The sequence below is a fragment of the Trachypithecus francoisi genome, unplaced genomic scaffold, assembly GCF_009764315.1.
Source record: "Trachypithecus francoisi isolate TF-2019V2 unplaced genomic scaffold, Tfra_2.0 Lachesis_group11, whole genome shotgun sequence".
NCBI classification, from domain to species: Eukaryota; Metazoa; Chordata; class Mammalia; order Primates; family Cercopithecidae; genus Trachypithecus; species Trachypithecus francoisi.
In genome coordinates this window covers 76,663,076-76,683,370 of record NW_022681456.1, presented here as the reverse complement: position 1 = coordinate 76,683,370, position 20,295 = coordinate 76,663,076, and the positions used below count along the sequence as shown (strand labels likewise).

General features: G+C 49.8%; 3 protein-coding genes and 1 long non-coding RNA gene across 12 annotated transcripts in view; 3 read left to right on the top strand and 1 right to left on the bottom strand.

Moving 5' to 3' along the window:
- KIF5A (kinesin family member 5A) overlaps positions 1-634 on the top strand; it is a 41,994-nt gene extending 41,360 nt beyond the window's left edge. The window contains exon 29 of the mRNA XM_033221500.1: positions 550-634. The gene's annotated coding sequence lies outside the window, so the exon portion shown is untranslated. The remainder of the gene's footprint in view (positions 1-549) is intronic.
- A 57-nt stretch (positions 635-691) lies between these two features.
- On the top strand, positions 692-13,880 carry PIP4K2C (phosphatidylinositol-5-phosphate 4-kinase type 2 gamma). The gene is made up of 10 exons (XM_033221523.1): positions 692-988; positions 3,523-3,620; positions 4,955-5,051; positions 6,034-6,177; positions 9,536-9,682; positions 9,871-9,909; positions 10,781-10,894; positions 11,269-11,536; positions 11,703-11,806; positions 11,986-13,880. The coding sequence occupies exons 1-10, from the start codon at positions 815-817 to the stop codon at positions 12,064-12,066; spliced, it is 1,266 nt and encodes a 421-aa protein (XP_033077414.1). The 5' UTR covers positions 692-814; the 3' UTR covers positions 12,067-13,880.
- On the bottom strand, positions 13,435-15,088 carry LOC117089876. Of its 3 annotated transcripts, none has more exons than XR_004439791.1 (3): positions 15,030-15,088; positions 14,670-14,716; positions 13,435-14,273 (listed from the first exon to the last, which is right to left on the bottom strand). It is a non-coding gene; the product is annotated as an uncharacterized LOC117089876 (long non-coding RNA). The 3 variants fall into 3 exon arrangements; XR_004439790.1 differs by lacking the exon at positions 15,030-15,088 and adding an exon at positions 14,898-14,981; XR_004439789.1 differs by lacking the exon at positions 15,030-15,088 and adding an exon at positions 14,913-14,981.
- Positions 15,069-20,258, top strand: DTX3 (deltex E3 ubiquitin ligase 3). 7 transcript variants are annotated; one of them, XM_033221525.1, is made up of 7 exons: positions 15,069-15,318; positions 16,449-16,489; positions 16,644-16,706; positions 16,897-16,972; positions 17,338-18,067; positions 18,974-19,191; positions 19,531-20,258. In XM_033221525.1, exons 4-7 carry the CDS (start codon positions 16,944-16,946, stop codon positions 19,604-19,606), a joined length of 1,053 nt encoding a protein of 350 aa, XP_033077416.1. In that variant the 5' UTR covers positions 15,069-15,318; positions 16,449-16,489; positions 16,644-16,706; positions 16,897-16,943; the 3' UTR covers positions 19,607-20,258. The 7 variants fall into 7 exon arrangements, with proteins under 7 accessions (XP_033077416.1, XP_033077419.1, XP_033077415.1 ...); XM_033221528.1 differs by having other exon boundaries at positions 17,319-18,067; XM_033221524.1 differs by having other exon boundaries at positions 16,218-16,489.
- The last annotated feature ends 37 nt before the right edge of the window (positions 20,259-20,295 follow it).

The following is a 20,295-nucleotide window of genomic DNA, read 5'->3' as shown; positions in this document are numbered from 1 at the left end:
AATGAATTTCTTTTTTTTTTTTTTTTTTTTTTTTGAGACGGAGTCTCGCTCTGTCGCCCAGGCTGGAGTGCAGTGGCCGGATCTCAGCTCACTGCAAGCTCCGCCTCCCGGGTTTACGCCATTCTCTCGCCTCAGCCTCCCGAGTAGCTGGGACTACAGGCGCCCGCCATCTCGCCCGGCTAATTTTTTGTATATTTTAGTAGAGACGGGGTTTCACCGTGTTAGCCAGGATGGTCTCGATCTCCTGACCTCGTGATCCGCCCGTCTCGGCCTCCCAAAGTGCTGGGATTACAGGCTTGAGCCACCGCGCCCGGCCGAATGAATGAATTTCAAGACGCCTGAGACCACTGGTAAGAATTTTGGGTTTCCAAAACCCTCCCCTTCCCAACCCCCCATTCGGTAAGAATGCTTTCGCATTAGCATCAGGTCCGAGGTTACTCATTAGAAACTGGGCAAAGCCAGAAGGCGGCCACTTTGCAGCAAAGAAGCCCTAGACTTTGGGAGTCAATCAGGCCAACCCAGGCCGCACCACGGTCTCCTACTTGACAGGTCGAGGGGCCTCGCGGGCCGCTTCCGTCGTCAGCTTACAGGGATCCCGGGCGCCAGGTGAGCCCACACACTGCGCGGACAGTGGGGAGGCAAGCGCCGGGGGCGGGGCCAGCGTCGCCCCGCCCCGCCCCGCCCCTCCCTGTTCGCGCGTCCGTTGTCCGGCCTCCGGTCACGTGACAGCGGCGCAGGTGAGCGCCGCTTCCGGGGTCGGGCTCCTGGGTTGCTGCAGGCTCCGGCTTCCACTTGGTCGGTTGCGCGGGAGACTATGGCGTCCTCGTCGGTCCCACCAGCCACGGTGCCGGCGGCGACAGCAGGCCCCGGCCTAGGTTTCGGCTTTGCCTCCAAAACCAAGAAGAAGCATTTCGTGCAGCAGAAGGTGAAGGTGTTCCGGGCGGCCGACCCCCTGATGGGTGTGTTCCTGTGGGGCGTAGCCCACTCGGTGAGAACCAGCCCTAGACCCCCGCAGTCCCGTCCAAACCCCTCGGCTCCGAGGCGTGCCTGTTCCAGGCTCCAGCCTCCGGAGCCCCACGCAGTGCCACTCCCCTCCCCCGGGCTGTCTTGGTCCCTGCCCACCCACCCCCAGGTGTTCCCCCAGCAGGTTTTCTGACTGTGGGCTTTCTTCTCGCCATCAGTCCTTTACTGCTCCACTCTAGTTCCACCTTCCCCCCGTGAAATCCAGCTCCCTGTACTTTGACTCCTTCCTGCCATGTCTAGCTTCAGCCCCAGGCTACGGGGACTGACCAGGACCAGGCGCAAGCGGGGAGGACATTAGGGGGAGTGGCTTTTTCTCCGGTGGTTGTTGGTGAGAGTGTAGGTGGAGGGTGAGAGGCCGAGGGGAGTAGATGGATGAAGTTCTTTCACTTTGCTTTCCACCTTGCTTCCCAGCCCCGATCCTTGGCTTTTGACTCTTGGCTTTGTCTCGGTGAAGCTCCAGGTTTCCTGGACTTTCTAATCCTGCTTGTCCCTTCCTTTCCCTTCTAGAGGTACAGCATTTCAGAGAAGCTACCCCACCCTGAGCTAGAACTTGCACTCTCTTAGGACTTATGTATATATATCTTTGGTCTTAACTGCATCCTTATCGCTGGCTGGAGCGATCGTGTTTGGTGTAGGTGGTGGCGATTGTTGACCAAAGAGAAGGCTGAGGAGCTCTGTTCCTGGGGTCACTATGGTGGTGAACTTTTGAAGCAGGAAACTGCTCTGGGAGTTAGGAGGAGGCCAAGGAGACCTCCATCCCCTTTCCTGAGGATACCTCAGCTGAAAGAAGCACAGCCATTACCCATCTTCCATCGGGTCTGGAGTGGGAGAAATGCAGTGATCTCGAATGTGACACGGAATATTTTCGAAATCAGCGTTCTTGAATGATTATGGTCTTGGCTAGGCTGTGGAGATGGAAGTTGTGAGGAAGAATATCCGTTCTGTCACATTTTTAATTTGTGGTAAAGATTTTCTTAACCACAAATTAAGAATGTTGTTTGTGGCCAGTCGGATCCCTTTTGGATTTGTGGCTCTCCTGGTGGTAAGCTCTTAGTGAGTATTCAGTGGAAGGCACTTGGTATGGGGAAGGCTGATGGAGGTAGGACTGCCTCTCATATGTACCTTCCAGGTGATTCATCTATTCCCTGTGGGATGCTTAACAGGGAGGGTTTTCCCTTGTTAAGGATTGGGGGAGTTACATGTAAGACCTACCTCAGCTTCCCTAGGTATATATACTCTAGCCCCAGCACCCCACCCTCTGCCAACACACATCTACTTCAAATGTTTGGAATGGAGAAATTCCTTGAACATATGTCTTAGTGATGATTCAGCTTGCCTAGCAGGTGGAGAGGAGGGGGCAGGAGGAGCTGTAGCTGAATTTTAGGCTCAGAATCTCAAGTGGCTTTTTTTTGTCTGGAGGAATATGTTCTGTCCTCCTTTTCTACTGAGAACAGGCGGAGTTGGTTGCACTGCAGTGTGTGTGATTTAGGTTAGACTGCAGTTCATAGCCTCTGTGGAATGATCTAGTAAGGATAGGTAAGGCATTCATTTATTCAGTTAATAGACATGTCAGGATCACTGTGTGCCAAACATTGTGCTAGTTAGACACCTGAGAGATGCAGACGACTAGAATGAGCGCTTGCTCTTGAAGAGCTTGCAATCTGGATGGGTGAACTTACATAAACTAGTGATTGGAGTCATGCAGTAAAAAAGGCAAGTGAAAGGTACTGTGGCAACACTAAGGAGAAAGCACAGCTCAGGATTTCTAAGTACCAGAGCTCCCTTTCTACCCTGAATGAGCAGACTACAGATCTTGGGGGCCGAGGAGAGCATGTGATGCTTGTGTCCTTTGGGCTATGGGTTAGTTTGGCTTTAGGGAACAGATGCCTTAATGAGTTCATAGCCTCTGATTGCCTGCATTCACTCTGAAATCAGCTGCTCTTTCTTTACCTTACACCTAGACAGGTGGGGGCCTACTGCAAACAACTGGGTCAGAGTGGTCTACGAAGACTGGTCCTGTTTGCAAAGAGATGCCTTTTGCAGGATCTGGACATTTATCCTTTTTGCTGCGGTTGGCCCCACAGAATCCCATTAACGCTCTTGTGCATTAAAAATGCCTTTTTTTTTCTTTTTCTAATGGAACATGTAGCTGCCTTGAGTTTGCAGAGTTTTTTTTTTTTTTTCTAGAATTTCTCACAGCTTTAAAAATAGTCCTGAGTTCCTTACAGGGTTAGCCTAATATAAAATGACTGTTGTGAGCATGAAGTTCCACAGGGTGGGCGTGTTGGGGGCTGTGTGTGAGAGTTGCTTACTGTAGTCCTTCTTGGGCAGCAGAAGGGTTAGACACATTCTCTCACTTCTGTCAAGCATATGCATAGCCAGTGTTTTTAAAGGAATGAGGTTTGAGTGGCCCTTGCGTGACTGCTGCCCAGACACAGTGTATGGGTAGCTCTCTACACCCTTCCCTATGGCTTCCCTATTCGTGCTTTGGCTTATCAGATCAATGAGCTCAGCCAGGTGCCTCTCCCAGTGATGCTACTGCCAGATGACTTTAAGGCCAGCTCCAAGATCAAGGTCAACAATCACCTTTTCCACAGGTAAGTGATGATCCTTGCCATTCTTATGTCAGCCTTCTCAGAACGGAGTAATAAGTAATTTTAGAAGTTTCAGTGAGCTGAAAATTTAACATCCTTCCCAAATGCAGAAATTAGTTTTGTGCAAGGAAACCATGAGAATAATTTCTGGTGTTCCCTATATCCTTAAATGAATCAGTGTTATCTGCCCTCTAGCCTGGCAATTCCATAGAGTAAATATGTGCAGATACCATTACCTGCTCTTTCTCTCTTTTTCTGCTTGTGACTTTGGAGATGCCATGAGAACCATTAGCTTCTGACAGGGACTCCTTGAAAGAAAAACTTGAGTTCTCTAAGCCCTTCTAGTAAAAGAAGATGCCATTCAAAACAGTGGTGTCTGTTGCTGACTTTGGAATGCCTCTGACTTGCTTGAGATTTGGGAAATGGCTGCTGTTTGGATGGGTAGTAGATCCTGGTTCTACTATACCACTTACCAACCATGTTACTTAGGCGGATCACTGAGTCACTCTGAGACAGTCTTCCCTTCTATAAAATGGAAATAATATATTTTTTATAGGAATCTCGCAAGGGCCAGGTGTGGTGGCTCATGCCTGTAATCCTAGCACTTTGGGAGGCCAAGGCAGGTGGATCACTTGAGGTCAGGAGTTCGAGACCAGACTGGCCAACATGGCAAAACCCTGTCTCTACTAAAAATACAAAAAATTAGCCAGGCATGGTGGCACATGCCTGTGGTCCCAGCTACTTGGGAGGCTGAGGCAGGAGAATTGCTTGAACCCGGGGGATGGAGGTTGTGGTGAGCCGAGATTGCACCACTGCACTCCAACCTGGCAACAGAGTGAGACTCTGTCTCAAAAAATAATAATAATAAAAAATAAATAGGCGGGGCGCAGTGGCTCAAGCCTGTAATCCCAGCACTTTGGGAGGCCGAGACGGGCAGATCAAGAGGTCAGGAGATCGAGACCATCCTGGCTAACACTAGGAAACCCCGTCTCTACTAAAAAAAAAACAAAAACAAAAAAAAAACTAGCCGGGCGACGTGGCGGGCGCCTATAGTCCCAGCTACTCAGGAGGCTGAGGCAGGAGAATGGCGTGAACCTGGGAGGCGGAGTTTGCAGTGAGCTGAGATCCGGCCATTGCACTCCATCCTGGGCGGCATAGCGAGACTCCATCTCAAAAAAAAATAAAAATAAAATAAATAAATAAATAAATAAATAAAGGACTTCACAGAGTTTTATGAGAATCAAATGAGGTAATATGTCTGAAGGTACACTATAAACTACCAAGTGTATGTAAATGTAATATTGTTTGTTTTCTTACTTTGAAAACCTGAATTTCAGGGAAAATCTGCCCAGTCATTTCAAGTTCAAGGAGTATTGTCCCCAGGTCTTCAGGAACCTCCGTGATCGATTTGGCATTGATGACCAAGATTACTTGGTGAGAGTCCATTCAGGGGTGAGGGTAGCCCTTTCTCCCCAGCAACTGAGGAGTAATATTTGGGACAGCCATATTTGGAGAAATGAGAAGCCTTGGCAAATATGATTCTTTACCTTTTTGTGATTGCAGCATTTTCAAAAATTAAATGAAAACTGTAAACCTTGTCCTTGGGGGAAAAGATGTAGCTACATTAAGAATTTTGGCCAGGCGAGGTGGCTCACGCCTGTAATCCCAACACTTTGAGAGGCCGAGGTGGGCAGATCACCTGAGGTCAGGAGTTCGAGACCAGCCTGGGCCGGGCGCGGTGGCTCAAGCCTGTAATCCCAGCACTTTGGGAGGCCGAGACGGGTGGATCACAAGGTCAGGAGATCGAGACCATCCTGGCGAACACGGGGAAACCCCGTCTCTACTAAAAAATACAAAAAACTAGCTGGGCGAGGTGGCGGCGCCTGTGGTCCCAGCTACTCGGGAGGCTGAGGCAGGAGAATGGCGGGAACCCGGGAGGCGGAGCTTGCAGTGAGCCGAGATCGCGCCACTCACTCCAGCCTGGGCCACAGAGCCTGACTCCGTCTCAAAAAAAAAAAAAAAAAAGAGACCAGCCTGGCCAACATGGCAAAACCCCATCTCTAGTAAAGATATGAAAATTAGCCGGGTGTGGTGGTGCACATCTGTAGTCCCTGCTACTTGGGAGGCTGAGGCAGGAGAATTGCCTGAACTTGGGAGGTGGAGATTGCAGTGAGCTGAGATCGCACCACTACACTCCAGCCTGGGTGACAGAGTGAGACTCCTTGTCAAAAAATAAAAAAAAAAAAAGAATTTTGCATTCAGTTTCTTTCAGTCCACATATGAACACCTGATGAGGAACCTGTGCTGAATCTCCTACCCCAGGGATTCATCCACTTTCAGCTGACCATTTTCTTATGACTTGTTTCTGCATATAAAGGGGGAGGAAAAGAGCCTCTGGCCCATTCTTTGTCCCCAGGTGTCCCTTACCCGAAACCCCCCCAGCGAAAGTGAAGGCAGTGATGGTCGCTTCCTTATCTCCTACGATCGGACTCTGGTCATCAAAGAAGTATCCAGTGAGGACATTGCTGACATGCATAGCAACCTCTCCAACTATCACCAGGTCAGGCCTCTCTCTAGCCCCATTCTTTCCCTCTCCTCCCTACTCACATATAGCTCAGCTGCTATCAGTAATAGATGCTGACTGGGGAGAAAACTCATTGGAAGAGAGAAACCATAATCATATCTAGCCCTAAATGGGATGAGGGAAGCTATTCTGTCTGATAAGATTCACAGGCCGGGCGCAGTGGCTCACACCTGTAGTCCCAGCACTTTGGGAGGCCGAGGCGGGAGGATCACCTGAGGTCGGGAGTTCGAGACCAGTTTGACCAACATGAAGAAACCCTGTCTCTACTAAAAATACAAAATTAGCTGGGCACGGTGACTCATGCCTATAATCCCAGCTGCTCAGGAGGCTGAGGCAGGAGAATCGCTTGAACCTGGGAGGCAGAGGTTGTGGTGAGCCGAGATCATGCATTTGCACTCCAGCCTGGGCAACAAGAGCAAAACTGTGTTTTTTTTTTTTTTTTTTGAGACAGAGTCTCGCTCTGTCACCCAAGCTGGAGTGCAGTGGCCGGATCTCAGCTCACTGCAAGCTCCGCCTCCCGGGTTCACGCCATTCTCCTGCCTCAGCCTCCTGAGTAGCTGGGACTACAGGCGCCCGCCACCTCGCCCGGCTAGTTTTTTTGTATTTTTTAGTAGAGACGGGGTTTCATAGTGTTAGCCAGGATGGTCTCGATCTCCTGACCTCGTGATCCGCCCGTCTCGGCCTCCCAAAGTGCTGGGATTACAGGCTTGAGCCACCGCGCCCGGCCAAAACTGTGTCTTAAAAAAAAAAAAAAGAAAGAAAAAGAAAAAAGATTAAACAAAAGATTTACTGGGAGTGTGGAGTTTATGGAATGTTTTGGCAGTAAAAACACTCTTCTTGAATGTCTCTACTGAAGAAAAATTTCACCAAAATCAGTGAGCAAGGGGAATACATCAGAGTCCAAAAGGAGTCGTTGGTTTATGCAACAAATATTGAATATCTCTTATTAGGCCCTATGTTAGGCAGTAGAGAAGGAGGTAAATGGAACATTTGTGGCCCTTACAGATCCTTTGGTCTAATGGCAGTGACCAGTGACTCAGTAGCACACAGCAAGATATATACAATAGTAGAAGTCTGTACAGAATGTTCTGAAGCTAGAGAAGAGCATCCTAACTCACCTGGGGAAAGAAGTGAACTTGGGAGGCTAAAGAGAGTTTTTCAGAGGAGATACTGTAAGAGTTGATCCTTGAAGGACTAGTAGAGATTAACCACTGGACAGGGTGGAAGAGCATTCTAGGCAAAGGGAAACAGCACTAGTAAGGTACAGAGCCATGAGAGAACTTGGCGTTAGGAAACTGCAAGAAATTCCATTTGGATGGGATGTAATATTGTGGAAATAGGCAGGAACCAGATTGTGAAGAGGCTTATAAGCCCCACAAAGAAGTTTGGGCTTTATCCTGAAGGTGGTTTTGCAAAGGGCATGATATATTTGTTATTTAGAAATATTTAGCAAATGTGACAGCATTTTAGAGAATAGATTGGTGGGAGGTAACACTCGGAGGGTGGATACCAGTTAGGAGGCAATTTTAATAGTCCAGGGTAGAAACGGTGAAGGCCTGGGGGAGTGATGGTGTTGGGGATAGAAAGGAAGACCTATGGGAGAACTGAGAGTTAAGAGACAGGGGCCTCCAAGTTCCTGGTGAGGGATAACTGGGTGCCCATTCGCCATAAATTAGAAACAGAGGAACAGGTTTTTGGAGGAAGAAAGTTCTGATTTGGACATACTGATTGGAGGTTTCTGCAATTCATCCAGATGAGGATGTCCAGTAAGTGGTTGGGGCATGGGTACAGAATTCAGGAAAAAGGATTAGACTGGGAGTATAGGTTTGAGAATTATATGTGAATAAGTGATCATTAAAACCATGACTATAGATATGATTATCGTAGGGAGGTTGTGTGCAGTGAAATGAAAAGAAAGTTGAGGACAGAACCTAAAGGAGCAAGTGAAGAAATGAGCCCATAAAGGAAACTAAGAGTAGATTGACACTTTTAGTTATTTATGCTGTACTACATTCCAGAAAAGATTCGAGGACAAAGAGGAGGGGAAAATCGGGAAGGTAGTATAATAAGAGCTGAGAATGAAGGGAGTTTTAAGAAGAGACTGGTCAATAGGATCAAGTGCCACGAAGCTGAAATACAACAATGACTAGAATACTTACTAGATTTGACAACTGAGGGATATGGGGGAGATTTCAGAGGAGAAATGAGGTATAAACCTGATTTCAGTGATTCAAGGTGTGCATGAGAGACAGGAGATGAATTTATTGCTGATTACTTTTCTGAGAAGGTTGGCTGTGAAGAGAAAGAGGCGGCACACAGAAAGAGAGATGGTAAGCACTGAAGGAATAATTTTTTTTTTTTTTGAGAGACAGGATCTCACTATGTTGCCCAGACTGGTCTCAAACTCCTGGGCTCAAGCCATCCTCCTGCCTCAGCCTCCCAAGTAGCTGGGATTACAGGTGTGAGCCTGGCTTAATAGGATAATTTTTTTAAAAGAATCCAAATTGTAGGCCAGGTGCAGTGGCGCATGCCTGTAATCCTAGCACTTTGGGAGGCCGAAGTGGGCAGACTGTCTGAGTTCAGGAGTTCGAGACCAGCCTGGGTAACACAGTGAAACCCCACCTCTACTAAATACAAAAAATTAGCTGAGCATGGCAGCGTGCACCTGTACTCCCAGCTACTCGGGAGGCTGTGGCAGGAGAATTGCTTGAACCTGGAAGGCGGAGGTTGCAGTGAGTCGAGATTGCGCCACTGCAGTCCAGCCTGGGCAACAGAGTGAGACTCCATCTCCAAAATAAAAAAAAAAAGAATCCAAATTGTAGGCCATCACGCAGACTTTTTTTTTTTTTTTTTTTAGGTGTAAAAATCTGTGTTTATATTACAGTGACAGAATGACACAGTACAGCCCAACCCGATGCAGACATTTTAAACTATGGGAATCTAGCCTATGAAGAAACACTGCTCTAGATAAAATGATTTAATTGATAAGATGTAAGTTTTAATCCTGGTTCTGTGCCACTTGCATATAGAGAGAGTCTGAAATAAGGATAACAACACTTACCCTCCCTCATCTCAAAGAATGATAAAGGTGAATCGAGAGATAACACTTTAAAATTAAGAGAGGTAAAATGGAAAGAATCAGAGGAAAGGGGGATTCAGAAATGGCATGGATAACCTGGAGCATTTTGGGGAAGCTTCTACCACTTTTGACTTTGTAACCTCTCTACTTGAAGTCTTCTGCTCCACCCTGGAATGGCAGTGTTTGAATTTCCCTGGGCTGTTTGTGTATCTACTACTCAGTCTCTCCCCATTCCTTCCCCCTCTTTCACTATAGTACATTGTGAAGTGCCATGGCAACACGCTTCTGCCCCAGTTCCTGGGGATGTACCGAGTCAGTGTGGACAATGAAGACAGCTACATGCTTGTGATGCGCAATATGTTTAGCCACCGTCTTCCTGTGCACAGGAAGTATGACCTAAAGGTAAGAAGAGGATATCTTGGACTTAGAGGGAGGCTCCTGATAGCCTGAGAATGGGGAAGACCCTGGGAGGTCTTTGGATGATTCCTTTTAAGGGAAAGAAGGCTGGGTTTGAGTACTCATCTTAGGGGCTGGATTCTGACTGTTCTTTTAGCCACTTCTACTGACTTGGTCTTTGGGTCTCTCTGCAGGGTTCCCTAGTGTCCCGGGAAGCCAGCGATAAGGAAAAGGTGATAGTAATTTTTTGTGCTAGGGTGAGGGATGAGGGATGAGGGAGGGCAGATGAGGGGAACTTCTTAGGATGGAGAGGCCACTTTATATAGGAATAGGGATTACTAGCTATTTGTTATCTTAAACCACTTAAAATAAGAGGGGGGGGTAAACTTCTGTTGATCCGGGGATTGTTTGGAAGGGGCAGTGGGAGCAACTGCTTTAACACTGGCATGGATTATTCCATATGGAAGGCTTAGGGATAGGTGAGGATGCCAGACTTAAAGAGCAAAATGTTTAACTTCCACTTCCCATTCTGGGTTATTTTATTCAAGCAGCTATTTTGCTTAAGAAGACACAGGCCGGGCAGGTGGCTCATGCATGTAATCCCAGCACTTTAGAAGGCCAAGGCAGGAGGACTGCTTGAGCCCAGGAGTTCCAGACCAGCCTGGGCAACGTAATCTCTACAAAATACAAAAAAATTAGCTCGGCGTGGTGGCATGTGCCTGTAGTCCCAGCTACTCGGGAGGCTGAGGTGGGAGAATCACTTGAGTCCAGGAGGTTGAGGCTACAATGAGCTGAGATCGTACCACTATCATTCCAGCCTGGGCAACAGAGTGATCGAGATCCTATCTCAAAAAAAAAAAAAAAGTCAGCCTGGAGGGTCTTGACTGAAAACCATAAGCAGAGAGTAGTGGGATGTGATTTGTGATACAGCTGTAGTGACTGAGTCTGTGGAAGTCACTGGAGGTGAGAACAAACCAAGGAAGCATCACAGTGTGGAGTTAGATGAGATTTAACTGAGCTAGCATAGAGCCCTAGACAGAAGGTGGGATTTTGAGACCTTGGGAAAGGGATATGCTCCCAAGATGTCCCTTTACCTATTCTTAGGTTAAAGAATTGCCCACCCTTAAGGATATGGACTTTCTCAACAAGAACCAGAAAGTATATATTGGTGAAGAAGAGAAGAAAATATTTCTGGAGAAGCTAAAGAGAGATGTGGAGGTGATAACTGGGTGCTCTGGGAAATGGCTTTCCTTTTTCTGCTCCCTAGAGGGTAGTTGTCTCTTTCATTCACAGTATGAGGGAGCTCCACACCTTCCCTTTATTCTTCAGGTCCTCTGCATGTGTGGGGGTTTAGTATGAGACATGAAAAACCCCTGGAGTTGACCCATGGAAGGGGTGGCTGGAATAAGCTAAAAGGATGATCTTAGATACCAGGACATGTAGGCACTAAAGGGCAGTGGTATGCCCTGCAACCTTAATTTTTACACTTCCTTTCCCCAGGAGGGCCCCAGAAATTCAAAGGTACAGGTACAGGGGTGATACCTAGCAGTGAAGAGTGAGAGAGAGGTGTCTGATTTGTCAGTGGGTCTCAGTTTCTAGTGCAGCTGAAGATCATGGACTACAGCCTTCTGCTGGGCATCCACGACATCATTCGGGGCTCTGAACCAGAGGAGGAAGGGCCCGTGCGGGAGGATGAGTCAGAGGTGGATGGGGACTGCAGCCTGACTGGACCTCCTGCTCTGGTGGGCTCCTATGGCACCTCCCCAGAGGGTATCGGAGGCTACATCCATTCCCATCGGCCCCTGGGCCCAGGAGAGTTTGAGTCTTTCATTGATGTCTACGCCATCCGGAGTGCTGAAGGTGAGAGAACCGGGACAATTTAAGGGTGGAGAGGGGATTGTTCCTGAAGGACAGAGACCAGAGTGGTGGGGGAGAGCCTGATGAGCTTTTCAGAACAAAACTGATTGGTTCCTGGAGAAAGGGAATTGGAACTAAACCTGCTCTGAATTGTTGGTCTCTCTCCCAGGAGCCCCCCAGAAGGAGGTCTATTTCATGGGCCTCATTGATATCCTTACACAGTATGATGCCAAGAAGAAAGCAGCTCATGCAGCCAAAACTGTCAAGCATGGGGTGAGAGCTCCCAAAAGCCTTTCCTTTCCTGTCTTGACTATTCTTTGGGAAGAGAGAGCCTCTTGTGCCAGAGCAATGGGGTGGCAAAAGAATGGAAGTTGTCTGGGGTAGATTGGGTGGGGGTGATGGGGACAGGTGCTAGGGTGGCCTGACACATTGTTCCATATCTCCTCTCACAGGCTGGGGCAGAGATCTCTACTGTCCATCCAGAGCAGTATGCTAAGCGATTCCTGGATTTTATTACCAACATCTTTGCCTAAGAGACTGCCTGATTCTCTCTGATGTTCAAGGTGGTGGGGTTCTGAGACGCTTGGGGGAATTGTGGATATTCTAGCCACCACTTCTCTTCTTCCTTTGCTAAATTCAGGCTGCAGGCTCCTTCCATCCAGATAACTCCATCCTGTTGAGTAGGCTCTTTCTGACCCTCAGAAATACATTGTCCTTTTTCCCCTTTGCCCATTTTTCTTCCCTCTCCCTCCCCATAAGAAGTCTGCTTGTAGTATTAGAATGTTATTGTTGACTCTCTCCCAAGTGCCTTGATCTTTGTAATATCTCCTGTTGTTTCTATGATATAGGAGCTAGGGGAAGGGGGTTGTTTGTCATCTTCAGGACCTGACTGGACAGATGGACCTGGCTCAAGCAACTACTCTGGATGCACGTTGCTGTGTGGGATGAACTAAAAGTGTCTGAATTTTGCTGATAACTTTATAGAACTCACTATGGCATGCTTCCCTCCTGGTGGGCCCTAGGATGGATGACAGTCAGGATACTACAGATGTGGGTGCAGGCATGCATACACACAATGGAATATGGCCAGTCCTACCCAGGTGGGGTAAAGAGTGGGTCAGCAGCCTGGCACCTCACAGAGGTGGGACCTAAGAGAACTCTTATGATTATGCAGAGCATTGGATTGGGTCTCTGTCAAAGATTGAGTAATCTCTTTTCTCACCTCAATTCCATCTCCACTCATCTCTACATCTGGGCACAGGAGCCCAGAGATGGCCAAAATCATTCAAGCCTGGGGGAAGGTGTTTGACTATTGCTGCTCTTCACCAGAACCTCACACCTCTCCTGGGACTGGAATCCTTCAGTGGGTGTGTGGCCAGTTTTGGAGGCTGGGATGATGGGCCAGGGTGTAAGATTCATTCTCCATGTTAAATTTCCTTTCATCCTGCCTAGCCATCCCCAAGGTTTATTTCCAGAAGAAAGAAATATCTCTATTTGGATCAATTCTGGTCATTTCAAGAGGATGGAGGCCTCAAGTGTGGGAACTTCCCCTACTCCCTGGATGTGTGTGCCTAGCACACTTCTTTCTCCCACCCCTTTTTCCGGTTGGATTTGTTTTTCTGTTCTCTTCTGTCCTGTCTTATACTGCAACTGTGTCTCCTAGGGGACAGATGGCCTTCTTTGTCATCTTCACTCTCCACCCCCAGAGAGGAGTCAGAGCCGTAACTCAATCACTCAGCCCCTCCAAAGATAGTTGAGTTGATGTGTGGTATTCTCATAATGTTGAGAACCCTGATGAGATATATTGTCTTCCCCTCCCTACAATGCCTCTGGGGCCAAGGCACCCATTCTTCTTGGTATCCTCCATACCTCTTGAGGCTTCCACTTTTTTTTTTTTTTAAACATAAAGGTGGGCACCAGCAGCTGGCCTGTGGTGATGCAAAGCTGCTTTGCTCTGTATCTGGCTGGACTGATCTGTCTCACAAGAAGCCATGAGGCCATAGGGAGAAGCTCTCTCTCCCCTTCATCTTCTGCTCCAAAGGTGGTAACAAGAGGAGTACCCATTAGGGGTTGGAGCCCCCTTATAACATCTTCCTGTCAGAAGACTGATGGATCTTTTTCATTCCAACCATCTCCCTTTCCCCCGATGAATGCAATAAAACTCTGACACCAGCAACCGTTGTTCTTTAGAAATGGGTTTTCTGATTGCATGGCTGATGCATTATGGGCAGTATGGATGTCTTCATTTGTTGCTTCTGTTTTTCATCTTTTTTTGTTTTATTAATAAAAAATTGTGTATTTGCTCCCATTACTATCATAATACAGGGAATAAATTATTCAATCCAAATTCCTGTACAGAAATGTTGTTGTTTTTTTTTTTTAATTTCACTTCTCTGAGGAAGCCTGTGCTTAAGGGTGCAGAGACCAGCTGAAGAATTCTGGTGTTCAAGGTGTTGGGCCCCTAACTAAGGATGTGGGTTTCTAGACAGATGGCTGGGAACTTTTTAAAAAAAGCTGTGAAGGGTGTGCACCGGAATGGAAAACTTGAGTCTTCAACTTCGTGGGAGGTCAGCGGTAGTGAGGGCCAGGGAAGGGTAGGGTGATGGGACCCTTCCTCTTTCCTGAGTCCTGGGCTTGCTAACACTCCGTCTTTGTAAAGGTGAGTAGGCCTCTCAGCCCACCAGCTAAAAGAAACGGAATCCAGTATTCCCCCAGGCTTCCTGGGAAAGCTGTCTTCTTCCTGGAGGGAAGGAAGAGTACAGCAGAGTCCTGGGAAAGTGAAGAAAGTGACCAGCCCTCCAGTCTAGAGGGGGAGTGAAAAAGGGGTGGATGAATAGAGGTTGTTGCCAGTTTGAGAGATTCCTGTCTTGGCTGAGGAAGTCTTTTGGCTGGTGGAAAAACCTGGCTTGATGTGGCCCCAGGGAAGTGAGTTGAATTGGGCAGACACTGCTTGATGTGGGAAGCAGAGCAGAGCTTTTTTTTATTTTTTTCTGTCTTTGAGAGTTTTTAACTCTATTGGAACCATACACACTTGACACTACCACCACCTCAAGCCACTTTTTAAAAAATGTATTCGCTTCCCATTCTGCACCAGCCCCCATATCCCTGTGGAAAGAGAAAAATCAGAGGCACTTACCAATGACCAACTGAGAGCAGGTTGTGGGGGTCACAGGAGGTAACAATCTAGAAAGAGGCAGATGAGGGAGGGGATTGAAATAGTTTAGTACCCGGATTTGTTTATTTTTTTAAAACCAATGCTTTTTTTTACTATGACTCTTCCCATCCCACATTGTTCCTCAAAGGCCCTTCTACCATAAGGATTCAAAAAATTGCCGCCCTCCCCCCCGAATCCCCATATACCCACCAACACTTCACCCACCCATCCACCACCACCTCCCCGGAGCTGCTACGCAGCTGGCTGGGAGAGAAAAGGGAGAGTGCTCCGCCGGGAGCGGGGAGCGAGAAGGGTGGCGTCTCCAGGGATTTAACCTCCTACCCTCAGTTCCATGACGCCACCCCCTCCCTCCAAAGACTGGAACAGCGCCTCCATTTTTGTTTTGGGGAGGAAGGGCAGGGGCTTGCGGATAGAAGGGGGTCAAAGGAACAGTGATTATCACCTGTGAGGGGAAAGAGGGTGCTGTCCTCCCTCCTTCCCTTTCCCTCAGCCTGCACCCCCTGCAACCCCCAACCTTTCGGGGTCTCCCCCCTCCTTGTTGCTAAGGCCCGGACCGTCATCCCAGCAACAGCCTCAGTCATGTGACCGGCAATGGCGGCGCTGACGAGAGGTAGGTGAGCCCGGCGCCCCCCACACCCACCGCGCGCCCCCCAGGCCCCGCTCGCACCCCTCACACGCCCCTCGCTCCCTCGGCGCCCCCTCCTCCACCTCCCCTCCCCGCGCGCGGCTCCGGGTTCCCCGCTCCGTGCCCGGCCGATCATCTTTCTAGCACCCTCCAGCCTTGGCCTCCATTCGGGGGTTCTGAGGGCTGCGATCGGGCCGACATGCACCCCCGCCCGGCAATGGGGATCCGGGGGCTTTGGCGAGTGAGGGATGTGGGGAGTTGGTTCCGGGTCGGGTCTTGTAGGAGGCCGTGAGGGGAGGGCGGGAGCTGCCTCAGTGGATGCCTCCAGGGACCCTTGCCCTTCCGGGCTGTCCCTCCCTCTGGCCTCCGTCTGGAGGGAGAGACTGTCCCTTGACCGGCCTGGGTTGCCACAGAGGAATCACAGACCCACCCTAAACTGTGGCCCCGCCTCCCTTTTCTGTGCCAGCAGGACTTGGAGCTAGGACACCTAGGTCCTGGGTCCCCTGTGATGGGGAGGGGGGTGTTGCATCGCAGATACACTGTATGGGCTGAGACTCTAGGGTTCCATTTTCACTTTATGAATCTCAAGGTGCATCTGGCCTTGGGGGACGATGATGGAGGCATGAAGGGACAGCTGCTCCTTTTTGGATCAGTCATTGAATGGAGGTCACACTAATGGCCCTTCTTTCTGTTTGAGCTGCATTTGGAAGTGTTGTGGGTACAGCCTCGTAGCCCAATGCGACCAGACTCAGGGAAACATCAGGCCCCTCCAGCTGTGCCCTTGTGTGAGCCCCGCCCCTCCCTAAATGCCAGACTTGGGAGCTGACAGACAGCCCTGCCTGTGCTGGGTTTAAAAGGTGACAATGAGAACTTTGTTATTGCAGGGGCTGCTGCCACTTTGTTCACATCCTTAACAGACTTCAGCAGAAGGGACTGAGTTAGCTCTCAAGGAAGGCTCCCTGGCAATTGGGGCTGAATTATTTGGGAATGTGGAGCAGGGCGAGGAGTTGGAGAACATAGGAAATATTCCGGTCCATGTGATCTGAGGGAGGTGGCAAGAAGACCTCCACCTGTGTGGGCGTTTTCTTTCCTGACATCTTTTATGTGTGCCCTAGGCTTTCTTGGGGGCCTCAGAGCTGGGGAAGAAAGGAGGAAGGTTAGTATGTTCCTTCTTGAGCAACTTGGGGAGAAGCTGATGATGGAATTCTGCAGAGGAGAGAGGAAATGGAAGTGGAGTTTTTATTTCTGGGTTGGCTGAGGGAAATGGTAACATTTGCCATCATAACTTTTTACCCTTCCCCTACTCCCAGTCCTGGTCAGCTGAGTGGAAATAGAAGGATTTCTGCTGCCATCATCTTCCATGGGCTTCCCAGGTATCTCCCGACAAGGGATCCTCAATTTTTACCCTTAAGCTGGTTTCCTTCATTCCATGTTCCAAGTAATACCATTCTCAGTAACCTATACCCAGGTTTCTGTCTCTGTTCCATGGGCTGCTGGGTTGGGGGCCATGGGAATTGGGAGAAGGGGTTTCTCACTTTCCTTCCTTTTTTTCCGCCCTACCAGCTCACACGACCTACAAGTAGGGAGCAGGGAAAAAAGAGTGAGCCTGCATGCCAATTCTAAGCTCTTCAGGATCAAAGTAAGCAAAAAGGAGGGGCAAAAAGTCTCCCTCCCCTTTAAAGAGCCCATTTTCCCCCCAGAGGTGGGAGGGGCAAATTGTTTCTATGATCTGGGAGAAATGACAGGAGAAACAAGACTGATACTTGGCTTAGATGGTAATACAGCTCTGGAAACTTTTTTGTTCTTCAGTGGGCGCTGGGTTTGGAAGACAAGGGGAGACAGAATATGAATTTGGGGGAAGGGTTGGGGATTAGGCTTTGAGAAAACAGAGGTATTAGAGGGTTTGGAAGGAACCTGAAGGAGGAGGCACTGATACTTGTCAAATGGGGACCCCCCACCCTGAGTCCCTTTCACCCTGGGGGCAGTGTCGTTCGTCCTGTCCAGAATGGCAGCCTGTGGAGGCACCTGCAAGAACAAAGTGACTGTCTCCAAGCCTGTGTGGGACTTCCTGAGCAAAGAGACCCCAGCCCGGCTGGCCCGGCTTCGGGAGGAGCATCGTGTGTCTATCCTCATAGATGGCGAGACTTCTGACATCTACGTTCTCCAGCTTTCCCCACAGGGCCCTCCCCCGGCCCCTCCCAATGGGCTCTACCTAGCCCGGAAGGCTCTTAAGGGGCTGCTAAAAGAGGCAGAGAAAGAGCTGAAGAAAGCTCAGAGGCAGGGGGAGCTGATGGGCTGCCTGGCTCTGGGGGGTGGAGGGGAGCACCCTGAGATGCACCGCGCAGGTCCACCCCCTCTCCGAGCAGCCCCACTTCTGCCCCCAGGGGCTCGGGGGCTCCCCCCTCCTCCTCCCCCCCTCCCCCCACCTCTTCCTCCTCGCCTTCGGGAGGAGGCAGAAGAGCAGGAGAGCACCTGCCCCATCTGTCTGGGGGAGATCCAGAATGCCAAGACATTGGAGAAGTGCCGGCATTCATTCTGCGAGGGCTGCATCACCCGGGCTCTGCAGGTGAAAAAGGCTTGCCCCATGTGCGGCCGCTTCTATGGGCAGCTGGTGGGCAACCAGCCCCAGAATGGGCGGATGCTGGTCTCTAAGGACGCCACCCTCCTACTACCCAGCTATGAGAAGTATGGCACCATTGTCATCCAGTACGTCTTCCCGCCCGGTGTCCAGGGGGTAAGAAGACCATGGCCCGCCCTTACCCTTTGGCTCTCCCCAAGCTCTGACCTGGGAAAACCGGGTGAGGGTGAGTGTGCTTGTTAGATGTGAGACAGTCTTGCTGTCTTCCACTATGCCCTCTTACTCAGTGCCCTAGACCTAGGAGGTCCCTGTGAGGCCCAGCTTTTCCATCCCTGTGATCCCAAGGCACACGTGAAAATCAGATATGAGCTAGGAAAAAGAAAAACAAATCAGATACAAGAGAAAGAAATTGCATATTATTTCCTTGATGAACACAAAAACTGTGCTGCCATCTTGGCAGAGGTAAATTCTGTGGAGGTGGTGGCTTAGGGGCAGGGAGGCACAATAGGAAGGGATCTGACCAACCCAACAGAGCCAGGAGCATCACTCTGTAAAAACGGGAGTGGTCAAGGCCTATAGGTGTCTTCCTGCTGGACAAAGAGTAATGTGCAATTCTGGCTGCAGAGGGGTGAAGAAGCTGCAGAGAAGACTGATGGAAAATGGAACAGGTTAGACAGTGGCAGAAACATTAGGAGTATTTTCAGGTTAAGGGAAGGCTGAAAGACAGATTATTCTGTCTTCACATTTCTGCTGAGTTGTCTGGAGTATAGGGACCAACTACCTTCCATCACTTCTGAGAATTCATTTGTTGCTGAATGGAGACTTGAGGGATTGAGACAGCAGAAAAAACCTCTTAACACGTAAAGATTATGCTCTGAAACAGGCTCTTGCTGCTGAGGCCATATAATCTCTCCTTCTGTGGAAAGCTGTTAGCCTGTTGCTGCCCTATCCGCATTAGCTGGGGGTGCTCAGACAGAGACTGGCCTGGATGACGCTTCACTGGCATCTGGGCCTTAGGATGCCTGGCTGCTCACTGCCCACTCTGCTTCACCTTCCTCCCAGGCTGAACACCCAAACCCAGGAGTTCGGTATCCTGGCACCACACGGGTGGCCTACCTCCCGGACTGCCCTGAGGGCAACAAGGTGCTGACCCTGTTCCGCAAGGCGTTTGACCAGCGTCTCACCTTCACTATCGGCACGTCCATGACCACAGGGAGACCGAATGTCATCACCTGGAATGACATCCACCACAAGACCAGCTGCACAGGGGGACCCCAGCTGTGCGACCCCTCTTCATTTCCTTTCCCTTGGCTCCTCCCCTTTCCTCCATTTCCACTGAGGGACCCACCAACCCCTTGCTCTGGGAGCCTCCTAACTGGAGAGGACCACTTCCAAACTGTTCAGCTGTCTCAGTTTCTCCTACATTCAACCTGGTCCTGGTGTGCCCAGCTTAGCCTACAAAAATAAGCAGAATTGGGCTAAGTTATCCTGGGTTTGGAGGTGTCCTCCCTTAGGGGAGGTGGGGAGGTATCTGAGCCACCTAGAATGAGGGTGAGTATGGGGATAATAGCAAGTTCCAACAGCTAACAACCCTCACCCTCATTTCTCTTTGCTCCCAGGTTTGGGTACCCAGACCCCACCTACCTGACCCGGGTGCAAGAGGAGCTGAGAGCGAAGGGTATCACAGATGACTGAAGGACATCGCCTTTGCCAAGGCCCCTGCTGTCCACCTCTACTAGGACCCAGCAGAAGCCTCTTTCTCCTCTCTGCCCCCTGCCCCCCACAACACACCTGTAGGGGAGCTGTCTGACTGGGAAGGGCGTTCTGAGAGGGAGGGGGCAATCCCTTCCCCCATCCCCCACCGGCCAAGTGTTTCAATGCAGTGTGAGCCACTCCCTTCTGGCAGAGGCCAACCTCCAAGGCTCTGTTCTCCGCTCCCGGTGTATATATACTCCCGGTTTCCCTGCCCCTCCAATGCCCTTGGCTTTTTCTGGTATGTGCTGTGCTCCATGACCAAGCCGAGAAAGGACCTAGGGTGGGGAAGAGAGGGTCTCTTGATTCCCAACTGCCCCCACATACTGCTTCACCGCTGAACTTCGGGTGCCAGAGAGGAGGAATTGGGCTGATGTGAGCTCCCCACCACCCCCCATGGAGCCGGCTGTGTGTGTTCATCAGATACAGTTCTTCCTTAACCTTGTCCTTTCTTTCCTGTGTCCCAGTCTCCGTCAGTCTGTCTTTCTCCGCTCTTCTCTGACCCCTATGAGGAACCTCCTTACCCTGTTCTGGAATCGCTGCCAGACTGTAGCTTTTAATTTAATAAAAATAAAGTAAAATATGCAACTCTTCATACCACACCCGTTCTTTTCCAGGGACTGGGTGGGGGT